The 12,245-nt window shown below is 39.6% G+C and overlaps 1 protein-coding gene across 3 annotated transcripts in view; it reads left to right on the forward strand.

The window, feature by feature from the left end:
* The window catches only part of PDE1C (phosphodiesterase 1C), a gene marked incomplete at both ends in the record, with an annotated part of 503,660 nt that overhangs the window by 390,859 nt on the left and 100,556 nt on the right, over nucleotides 1–12,245 (forward strand). For 2 of the 3 annotated variants that reach the window (XM_080701934.1, XM_080701936.1), the window contains 4 exons: nucleotides 1,571–1,753; nucleotides 2,959–3,025; nucleotides 8,443–8,559; nucleotides 10,649–10,789. In XM_080701934.1, coding sequence (XP_080558060.1) covers nucleotides 1,571–1,753; nucleotides 2,959–3,025; nucleotides 8,443–8,559; nucleotides 10,649–10,789 — 508 coding nt within the window. The remainder of the gene's footprint in view (nucleotides 1–1,570; nucleotides 1,754–2,958; nucleotides 3,026–8,442; nucleotides 8,560–10,648; nucleotides 10,790–12,245) is intronic. The other variant, XM_080701935.1, reaches the window with a different exon arrangement.

Raw genomic sequence — 12,245 nt, forward strand, 5'->3', positions numbered from 1 at the left:
TTTCAGCCCCCTGCATTCATTCCTTAGTCTTATATATGGTATTGATTTTCACAGCACACTTTTGCACCTGCCTTATCCAAAAGTATTAAAACAGTGCCAGGTACTAAAAATGCATTTGAAAGTAGAAAAGTTGCATTCCTTTTGAAAAACATTACAATGTTAAACATGAAAGGCTTTTTTTCCCCTAATTCAGACAGGTTTCTCTGTCGGCATTTGTGATATCTTAGTTTCCTTTGCCAAATTTCACTCTGAAAATATTTCACTGTAATCTAAGGATTGCATGGTTTATTTTTGGAGACACGCTTTGCTCCTAATTTAAGAACATTTGATATCACAGTTTTAGCCAAATGCTATGTTTTCTCTTCTTTCTTCCAACTTACATTTCAAATGGGAAAAAGTTCTTTTGCATTGATACCTTCTTTTACTGTTCATTTTTAGTAGGGATTAATATGGTATAGAATATAATTTTAGATGTTATTATAACATGGCTATGTATGTTCCTTTCTAGTGGTCTAGAATAAGTTTGACAAATCAGCAAAGCACAACTGTCAGGTGGCTGAGATCATTGTGCTCAAATAAAGAACTGCCTTATTTTGGAAACTTGGCTTGAATTTAGACATTTAAGTTCCTGTTATATCCTACCAATTTAAAAAGAATGTCAGTTAATATCATTTAAGATTATTACTTCAGAGGACTGGGTTGTCGTAATTCGGGTAATACTTTGCAAAGTCGTTTAGTTTTCATTAGTTTTGAACAAAATAATGACACATGGTCCAGCTATTAAATTATTTAAACCTTCCTACGAATGATTTTTAAAAGGAAGTTTGAAATTTTACTTAAATCCCTTAAGTCTTCAAGGATCAAGGACACTACATGTTCCTGAGAATGGATCTGCTACCCATGGAGCCTGTGCTAGAGTGTGTTGACACCTCTTCTCCCCTTTTGTCTTTCTTCAGTGTGTTAGCCAGCTTTCTGTCACTAGAACAAATGCCTAAGATAACTTGTAAAGAGGAAAGGTTAATTTTGGTTTCCAGTTTTGCAGATTCCAGCCCATGATCAATCCTATTCCCCTGAGACCTGTGGCAGGAGTACTTCGCAGTGGGGGCGCTTGGTGGAGCACAGCTACTCCCCTCACGGCCAGGGAGTGAACAGGAAGAGGGGCTGGGACTTACAGACTCCTGCAGTGTCCTGCTCCTAATGGCAGGAAGGCCTTTCACTAGGCTCCACCTCTTAAAGGTTCCCCCAGCTCCCAAATCACTGAGGGCTGAGGAATCAAGCCTTTATCATTTGGACCTTTAGGGAACATCCCAGATCCAAACTAGAGCATTAAATCTAGTCAAGGGAGCCATCCTACATTCTGAAGCATTAATTGTGAGCTTTTGCTAGTCTTCCCAGAATAGTGCTGTTTTGTTTTTTTTTTTGTATGTGTGTGTCTGTGGCAGTGTCCAGTTTAATTTTATTCCTTTGCACCTGTGTATGGTGTATGCAGGTGGGTAGAGGGGAGCAGCTGTTTGAACAGAGTTCTAACTTCAGATTTAGTCTCAGCGTCTTGGTTGTTTTTCACACTCAGGCGACTCCTGGACACGGAAGATGAGCTCAGTGACATTCAGTCAGATGCCGTGCCTTCTGAGGTCCGAGACTGGCTGGCCTCCACCTTCACCCGGCAGATGGGGATGATGCTCAGAAGGAGCGAGGAGAAGCCCAGATTCAAGAGCATCGTGCACGCAGTACAGGCTGGGATATTTGTGGAGAGGTAAAGACATCATTTATTGTCATTCAAAGACAAAAGCAGCAAAAGACACACTTGCTTCCAGTAACTGAAAGCTTCTCTTCAATGTAGTTTCTATAACTATATAAATACTAAAGATTCTGGATATTAACAGTCTTCACTGAGAAATGGCAGATGTAATCTCTGTAGCATCATTAGGATGAGCTTTTTCTTTTGCTCAAAATTCTCTTTTGTTGACCAGAGAAAATTTAGTTTGCTTTCAGTCTAATGTTTAAAGAAGGAAATAATCTAATCCATCATCCTTTGGAATACGTGGATGGTGCCTACCTTTGTACAGGTAAGGGGTGCTATTTCAGTAAGCATTTTGTACACTATGACCCAAACACCTGACATACAAAACTTAGAAGAAGAAACTGTGTTTACTCACAGCTCTGGAGATTTTAGTCTATATGCATAGTCCATATTATACTGGCTGCCATACAGGGCTTCATGTCTGGGAGCAGAAAGGACAAAGGGTCAGAGAGACATTCTGTACCTGGCCACACGCACAGGGACCCACCCCCAGTTGTACCCTGTCTCTGAAAATGTCTGTCTTCAGCACATGAGGTCCAGGGTGCGTTGAGGTTTCAGACTCAGAACCCAGGGAAAACAATTCTTTGAAAGGTTGAGTTGGTCATGATATTTCAGTTTTGGTAACCCTTGGAAATCAACGTGTTCCCTTAATTCAGTTTATTCCTGCAATCTCTATTATACAGTTACACATTTTAGAGATGCTGTGGTGAGTTCAGAGCTCATCTGGGGCAATTCTGGTGCTTGTTTTTCATAACTCTGAAGAACAAGCTCTTCTAAATAGGTTGCCTATGGGAGTTCTTCATTCAGGTTCAACTATGGCACTGCATACCACCTCTGTTGTGCTATAATGCTTTCTGGAGACACAGGTGATTCATTTTAATACTCTTATTTACAAAACAGGCACATACATTTTATTTTTGTTTGTTTGTTTCCAGTGGCTCACACATTTGGAGTTGCTTTCATTTTTTAAAATTTATCATTAGGCCACTTTAAAAACTGTAAAAGTAAGTAAATAGTAAATGAATAAATTTTGTATTCTTTGAATTACCAGTCACCCAGCCTTCTTGGTATTTATCAATATTTTGTATGCGTCTATGAACTGTTAATCATTTTTGCAAGGTATCACATTACATTTTTTTCCTCTCTGACATTTTCAGAATGTATAGACGGACATCAAACATGGTTGGACTGAGCTACCCAGCAGCTGTTATTGAAGCACTAAAGGTAATACCACTGGAAAGGCTTTATAATGTGCATGGAACTCACTAAAAATATAGTTAAACTGTTAAAGAATAAGAGGCTTTCTCTCATGTATTTTCTCCCCTGGTTGTTTCTTTTATTAGCTTTTATGTTGCTCTAACCAAAATACCCAACACAAACAACTTAGAGGAGGAAAAGTTTATTTTAGCTCACAATTTCAGAAGTTCAGCCCACGGTTGGCTGCTCCAGGGCAGAAACATGATGGTGGTAGGGGATAGCAAAGAAAAGCTGCTCAGCAAGTCAGGAAGGGGCGAGGGGATCAGACAGATGGACACAGGAAGCATCCACGGACAGAGAGAGTCCTCTAGACCACTCCCTAGAGACTATCCCTTCCAGCCATGGCCCAAGTGTTGTCACATAGCCAACACATAAGATTTTCTGGGGGGCATTTCATAGTCAACTCATAACATTCCTGACTTTAATCTGACATTATTATATTTATCTGTTCTGACAGTACCACTCTATTTTCAGCCTTCATCTTCCTTTTGGCTTTAAAATATGAAACTCTTTGCGGATTTTTATCTCATTGTATTCCCCATGTGGTCGCTTAGGTCGTATACAGCCATTTGACAGTATAGAACTCACCTAGCTTTGGTCATAGGAGACCAAATATTTATGGCAAAAGTCTGTAATATTAGGAGAATCACTGATGATTATACTTTCACCATTATATGATCACTTACTCCAAGTCCATTTTATAGATAAAGAAACCCAGGTTACTCAAGATTTTTCGTTCAAACAGATTTAATTAAAGACAGAGCTAAGGTTTCATAGTAGAGCTCCCAGCACATGGTAAGCTCTTGGTAACATTTGGCTGCTAAATATATGCCCTATGATACCCTTCATACATCCTACTGTTTTCCCAAGACTCACACTCAGCCGAGTGCTCCATGAGAAGTCATATAAATATCTGAGCTGGGATAAATTCTGCAGAATTATTCCCAGGCAGGCAAGCTTTTAAAATTATATAGAATACCTCTAAGAGCCCCAAAGCAGATGTGCTCCTCTGGGCCCATGTAGATTCACATCCACTGGTCTCAGCATGTTCTAGATGTGCTAAACCAGATTTTGTTTTGAATTCCAGGGTACGTTTGTACTAGGGCCCAAGTTCACTAGGCTAGTTGACATCACTTGGTGTCTTCACATAGAACAGGTCCATTTAATCAGAGACATTGCAGAATTTTGACTTCTGCTGAAGCTTTTACTATCTTTCTTTCAAACATGAAAAAAGTATGACTTGCCTGATAATGTTTTCAGAAGACAGCTTAAATAATCCATTCGTGGAATTCAGGGTGGGAGTGCTTCTTAATTAATTTAATGTTAGAAAAGAGTTCTATAGGGCCATACTAATTACATATTCATAGTTACTTTTCTTGTTTCAGAGACATTCACTGGCTAAACTTGTGAGACCATGTATAGATAGATTCTCACTTCTCTTTTTAATGTCTCTACATTTTTGTGTGTCTTCTTAACTCATTTTAAGAGTAGGAAGGATACAGCAAGGAGTCATGTGTTTTCTTACCCCTCCCTAAGCCTCGCTCTCATGCCTAACACATCAGCACAATGTACAGTGATATTTCCCTTTTCATCAGTGGAATCACTTCACGAGCTCCGATGTTTCATAACACCCACTATGAAATTGCACTAATTTTCGTAATTGAACTTGAAATGTTCGCTGCAAGTCTTAGGAACATTAAAAGCATATTTTAATCTTTATTTCTTTATCATGAACACAAACACAGGTGGGTATACCACTACTGAGTCATTTATGAGAATGTTTCTTCTAAATTTCTTTTCTATGCAGAATGCAGAATAACTGAAAAAAAGAACACCTGTGACGTGCACAGATTGTTGTTTTATACTTAGGGAAAAGAAATCTTCAGGTGCTCACATGTTGTCTTTCTGAGGGGAAAGGTATTTAGATTATTCAGAGTAGAAATTCTAAATTTCTAACCTTCTCCACTCTTTCAATTTTTATTTTTACTGCCGAGACCCAAAATACCTGTCAACCACAGCTTAGAGGAAGAAGGATTTATCTGCTCACAGATATGGTGGTTTCAGAAGTTTCAGTCTGTGTTATGCTGGGTCACACAGGTGGAACTCAGGGCATGGTAGAGGAAACATAGGATGTCAGGAGAAAGGGAGATATATAAAGGGAACATATATTTATATATTTCCCAAGACCACATTCCCAGTGACCTCTCTCCTCCACCCAGATGCTACCTGTCTATACTACCGCTTAATAAGCCCATTATTCCATCAATGGATGTATCCACTGATGAGATTGGTGCTCGTGATTCAGTTATATCACCTCTATATCAAAGCGTAGCATCCCCATTGCTGACATGTGCATTAAGGCTAACACTGCTGTTATGCGTTGCCTAGTCCCTGTCGACTGGGGAATTTCAGAGCCATTTCATAATGTAACATTTTCCTAGTTCCCTGGACTTCTGTTTTATTTCCCGTGGGTTGGAGGTGAGTTAGAGTGACCACAGAGACAGTCTCTTTTCCTTTATATGTAGTGCCTATAGGAAGAAGGTTATTTCCACCTCCCTGCCAGGGGTTTATATAGGATCACAACAGTTTTTCTTCTATTACAGAAAATCTCCCCAAAGACTGAGAGAATACATTTCACTAAAATAATCATTATGCTGCTGCGTGTTAACTTTAGCCGTTAATGCAAGAACATGGCAGAGAGTGACATTGAAGTAAGAGCATAATTAGCCACAACCCAGCTCTAAATCTGAAATAGTTTGCATTGGGTTCTTTTTATTTTTTCCACTCAATGCCTATTAACTTCTAATTTGGGGCATTTTGTCTCACATCATTTGGGCAGGGTTACTGGAAACGCAGAACTGTGTTCTTCTTTAGATAGGCATCTGATGTGGGGCTCGGGAAGAGATTTTGGATAAACTCCAGGTTTATTTATTTAATTTATTTATTTACTTATTTTGGTAGTACTGGGGTTCCTGGAAGCCCTTCTACCTCCGGGCTACACTCCCAGGCCTATTTTTATATCTTTTATTTGGCAACAGGGTCTCTTAAGCCAGCGCGGCTGGCTTCGCGCGATCCTCCTGTCTCCGCCTCCCAAGCGTGGGGAATTACAAGCGTGCGCCACCACGCCCGGCTTAAACTCCAGGTTTAAAGTAAGAGGAAACGAGGAGTCTGAGGCTTCCTTTAGGCTGTATTAACAAAAAAATTATACACTTTCTCTGTGAGAATTATCCTGAGGCAAAATTGATAAGAGGGGAAGGATGGTTAAAGGCAGTTAAACTGGATGATTGTTAAGAAGCATATTCTAGGTCTAGGATTCTTCAGTCTCGCCTTCCTCTACCCTGAATCAGTGTTTTTAGTGAGCCCTCTACGTGGTTAGAAAGAATATTAAAATTTGATAATTACAGCTAAGACTCCTTCCAAAACGAGGGGCCAAACACAATGTCCACCTCACATATAGAAAATACCTTAATCATCTTCTCATTTCTCACTACTAGTATCTGGATTAAATCTTGACTTTTTACTATGAGAATCTCTTTTTTTCAGTATTAGAGAGCTTTTTTGTTTTTAATTTATCCTGAAGACTGGGATTAAAAATTGCCAGGTGTGACAAAGCTTTCTTCAATAAGTGGTCAGTGTTTTTTTTTTCCCTTGTGACTAAGGATCAAACAATGGCTGTGACTCATGAGAGTGTTAGAGTAACCAAGGTAAAGCTGTAGGTCTTGGGTAAATCTTAAATGGTCTTTCTGTGTCTGGCCTGGGCCTTCACTGGGTATTTAGGGGATGAGGCCCAGATCACAGCACAGACTCCTTGAGTTTACAGTGTCTTCTGTGAGCAATGAGATCGCTAGGGGGTTGACATTGGCCTTATTAACTGGTTCTGCTACTAGACATCCATGCAGTCTCGCTGTGGCTGCCATCTGTAAATCCGGAGAAAACAATACTTTTTTATCTAAAGTTGTGAGTTTTTCAGAATGTGCATAAATACTTTGCATAATGTCCAGCCCAGAAAATGTGTTCAGTGCTGATAGATGTTTCTTTAGTTATTTTAGTGGAGTGGAGGGGTAATTATTAAAGATCAAAGTGAGGTTACCACTAAATGTGAATTGAAACAATTCAACTGAAACCTTTTTGGAAAACATGTTTTCCTATGGACAAGTATTTTCTTATGCCTTGGCTTCCATGAGAGAGATACTTGACAGTTTGGGGATGGCTCTGATAGGGAGGGGCTCCAGGAGGACTGATGAACAGTGCTGGGATGAGTGAAGGCTGGGTGAGAGTCACTCACATCAGCAGGTCCTGATTGCCAAGGTCTCTGCCAAGGTGCTATCTGACCCGGTGCTGTACTCACGGTGGTCTCACCTGGTCTTTGACAACATGCATCAATGAGCAAGTAGGTCACAGAAGTGAGACTCTCAATTCTGGGCCTTTAGAGGATGAGACCCAAATGACTGTTGCTTCAGCTCTTGCTTACACTCAATTTTTCTTAATGTATTCACAGGTATCTGGTAACCATACCAGATACTTGTGTCAAAGGCACATCTGATAGTGTTTACATGTATTTTGGGGTAGTTATTTATGGACAAATAAGAACTTTGCGGATGGTGTATGAGGTGTATTCAGTTTAGCTCTCACTGTACTTTTTACACGAAAGTGATATACAGATTTGAGAACTAGCTTCCCAGATTAGTGACTCCAGAGATGGTAATATTATTTGGTTCTGAAAAATGAGTGCTTCCCTCATTGATTTTAGTTCAGCATTTTATATTGAAGTGACTTTATTTTGGATTCTATATCATGCATGTTTCTCAACACTTTGAAATGAGATAAAAGTCTTCCTTGTCGACCAAGAGGAAGTCACTAGATGCTGTCCAGGGTTGGAGAGGAGTTTAAGGATGGGTACACCTCAGGTGGTCATGAGTTCAGCAGCAGTAGCTGGAGGGCTGGATGGAAAGTCTAGGTATTGGTGAAACGTGTTTGAGTCCTCGCTCCACTTGAGTCCTGAGTACTTATTTTCGATGGGTCTAAGGCAAATTAGGTAACTCAGTTTTCTCATCATTAAGATGTGACTAATGATACCTACTTCTCTGAGATATTTTCAGCATAAATTACAAATATTTATCAATGATAATAATGTCATCCATGCAGTATGTATTCAATAAATTATTGGTATAGTTGCTAAGTAATAAGATGATTTAAAATTTTTAACAGTAGAGGCTATGTAGATCTACAAGATTGAAAAGGTAACTGAAGGTGGAAAGTGTGTTAGAGTCTTGGGCTGTGAAGTCCTCCACAGGTGAGAGAGGTAGACAGACTAAAATAATGAGATTTCTAGCTGCATAAATGACTGAAAACTAATGCATTTTTTTCTCCACCTGGTCCTGTAGGATGTGGACAAGTGGTCATTTGATGTCTTTTCCCTCAATGAGGCCAGTGGAGATCATGCACTGAAATTCATTTTCTATGAATTACTTACACGCTATGATCTGATCAGCCGTTTTAAGGTCAGTACTTCATTAAAAAGAGAAATAAATAAATCGTATACATGTGTTCATTCTTAAATGACTCTTGGGCTAAGACCCAGAGAATCATTTTAAGTAGAACTGAAACCATTCCGGGTGACTTGGGAAGCGTGGTTTGGACAGCAGCTGCTTCCGTACACTCCTGGGAAACACTTTTCAGTACACTTTTGCTGGTGGGTCTCATTGTCTGAGAGGGGCTAGAGAAGCCCTGCAGATCTCTGTCTTCTTGGAAGAACAACCCTAAGCTGGCAGTATCCTAGATCCCCTGTGGGACTGCCCAGGGATCTCATTTCAACATGACTTGGGAATTCTTGGCCACTGGTGTCAAAGAAGCAGTAATGGAGACAGGGAGATTTTCTGTCTCCATAAACGTTTTTCCCACAGCTGGACTCATTCAGACAAATGCCCTTGCGCAGCATCAGTGATGGACCATTGGTGTTTTCCAACCACTCTGGCTTCAAATTAATTCTTCACTTTAGATCAAGAGCTTGTCTTGTCTCCAGGGTTCTGCTACACGAGCGCCTCACACTTCAGGCTCTGCAGGGAAGAACAGTCCACACGGGGCCCGTGTATTCATCCGCAAACCTCTGTCCAATTGAGCTCCTTCACAAGGTGAATGAGTTTCTGGAGAACACACAACACTTTGATTTCTCTGGACAGACTGTGTCTCTATTGCTTAGGACTGCATATTACAACAGCTGCCCTTATTGGTGCATTAGACCCCGTTCGAAGGTCTGGTGGATTCTGGAAACACTTTCTCCTGGGCATAAATGTAACACCTTTGCTTAGCATTTCACTGGCTCACAGCTCTCCAAAGAATAACCCAACAACTCCCTTTTTTAAAGTGATAGTTAATTTATCGCTGACCTCTCGTAGGCCATATTTAAAATTTTTAAAGTTCACACATGGAAAGTATGAAAGAATGTGCCAAGAAAGGAAAGGTTATGGAATCTCAGATGCAATACAGGAACATTTTTCTTAGTGTGTGTGTGTTCATTTGTGTATGTGTGTGTGCACGCATGTGTGTGCACTTTCATTGTGATTGTTAGTCTCCAGGACTGCACACTTTCTCTTTTCTACTCAACTTTTATTGCATAATGTAAAACATGGAATTCAGCAAAAAAGCTAACACAATAGATGTTCCCAGCATCCTCCTGTTTTGTATACACACTTTACAATTGTTCTTCTCTTTGCCACATAGAAAAGGGAGCAATGTACATCATACATACATTTTGAGACTGAAAATAGTTAAGCCAGTTGGAAATATTATCCTGAGTTATTAATAGTTCCAACCAAAGGTACAAGTCTTTTATATCCTGAGAAATAAAGGAATGTATACATGCAACACATCCCAATTATCTGTGGGAAAACATAAGTACACAGCAATCTTAAGTTATAAAATTATTGCAAAACAGATAGAGGCTGCCACCAGTATCAGATATAACACCGGCTTCTTGAAAAACAGGACTTTATAAAAGAGTTCTTATGTGCATTGGACACATGGGAAAAACAAAAATCCAAAACCTAAACCAGAAAGCAAATGTTTGGTATATACAGCAACAAGAGCCCTGGTTCTTGTGTTTATTATTTGGCAATTTATTTTTGGTGACTGGCAATTTGGAAAGTCTCATTCCACTGATAGTATGTTACAAAAATGGAATGATTGCACAGACTGGTAATAATTGTTAGCATTATTTCTAAATATTCATTGCTTATTGGTGCTAAATAATTATTAATATTATTTTTGACCCTGAATATAGTTCACAACACTGTTTGGTGTCCTGTAGAACATCTCTTCTCCCTTTAAATATTGGGAAGAAAGGTATTTAGAGATAGATGAGGACAAGGACAATTTGGAAGGCTATTTTTCTACCAGGGACTACATGTTAATGTTAGATTTTCAAATCATCTGATAATTTCTCCAGTGATTTTTATTAACTATAAAAAGCTGCATTTTTCTCATATGATATATTACGCCTGCAGGAAGAAGCCACCAGGGTAACATGGACATTTGCCTCTTCCCATCAGGCAGCTCAGTCTCTGGCTGATTACGCTTGCCATTCTCTTTCAGATCCCCATTTCTGCTCTGGTCTCATTTGTGGAGGCACTGGAAGTGGGATACAGCAAGCATAAAAATCCTTACCATAATCTAATGCATGCCGCCGATGTCACGCAGACGGTGCACTACCTCCTCTACAAGACAGGAGTGGCGGTAAGTAGACAGGAGGTATCAGATGACACAAAGATGTGATGACGGTTTTTATATAGGAAGATTTTCCCATTTGGATGAGGCTGAGTCTGCAAGGAGTACATTGTTTTGTGGGATCACAATTTCCCAAGATACCTAAACACCATAGAAAGTCCTGGGGTGCCTTATTGCCTCTGACATTTTCTCCATTCTGGGCTCGATAAAAATAGATGCTGACTGTGACTGGCATCTTCCTGGGTTATGACCACTTAAAATGTAACATCTGGAACTAAATACACGTCCCCAGATTTGGAGAGTGGTTCTGTGGACTTCCTGCTGTTGTCAATAACAATGATACTCACACAGCGAAACCATACTGCATAGACTTGGCAACCATGTTGTACCACGTTAGCATTTTTCATAAACCCATGAAGTATTTTCACAGGAACTATGGTTATCTGTGGTTAGTCCCATCTTATTTGTGCACATTTTATTTTTTTGAACCTTAAAGACATTTTTTATGGTACTGATAATTGAAATCAGGGCATTCTACCTCTAAGCCATACACTTCAGCCTTTTTATTTATTTTAATTAAATAACTTATTTATTTATTATTTTGGGTACTGGAGATTAAACATGGGGACATTCTACTTTTGAGCTACACTTTAGCCCCTTTTTTAAAAATATTTTGAAACAGGGTCTTGCTAAGTTGTGGAGGGTCTCACTAAAAGTACTAAGGTTTGTCTTGAACCTTCTATCTCAGCCTCCCAAGTACTGGAATTGGAGGTGTGTGTCACCACTGTACTCAGCCTAAGGATCAGTCTGTACTTTTATTTTTTTCAGTGCTGGGGATGGAGTCCACGGACATTCTAACTCTGAGCTACACCCCCAGCCCTGTTTTTTATTCTTTATTTTTAAACAGTCTCACTGAGTTGTAAAGGACCCACTAAGTTGCTGAGGCTGGCTGGGAACCACGATCCTCCTGTCTTAGCCTCCCAAATGCTGGGATCACAAGTGTGCACCACCACACCTGGCTTGTATTTCTAAGGATTTGAAATTCTTCTTCCTTGTTCCTAGTCTTTTAGTTCTGTAGATTTTTTTCAGATTGATTTTCAGTTATCTGTAGTATTAACTGACCTGCTCAACTTGGTTATCTGTGCCTTTGCTGCTTGTACTTAGATATGAGCCATCAATTTAAAAAGGCATAGCTGCTAATGACAAAGAGATCTCCAGGACTTTCTACTTTGAAACTGACATCAAGACAGACGTTTGTTGGGTATGGTTATCAATCACCCATAAACCCAGTACACATTTGTTATCTTTTCTAGTAGGGCATGTTGAAAGGCTTGACTTAGTCTCTCAGTGAATTAAAAGTGAAATACAGTGGGAGGACTGTGGGTTTTGGAGCTAGAAATAATAGATAGAAATCCCTGCTTAATTGCTTATTAGATTTTTTTAACTTATGATAAATTTCTTGAAT

Source organism: Muscardinus avellanarius (genome assembly GCF_963383645.1).
Source record: "Muscardinus avellanarius genome assembly, chromosome: 9".
NCBI lineage: Eukaryota > Metazoa > Chordata > Mammalia > Rodentia > Gliridae > Muscardinus > Muscardinus avellanarius.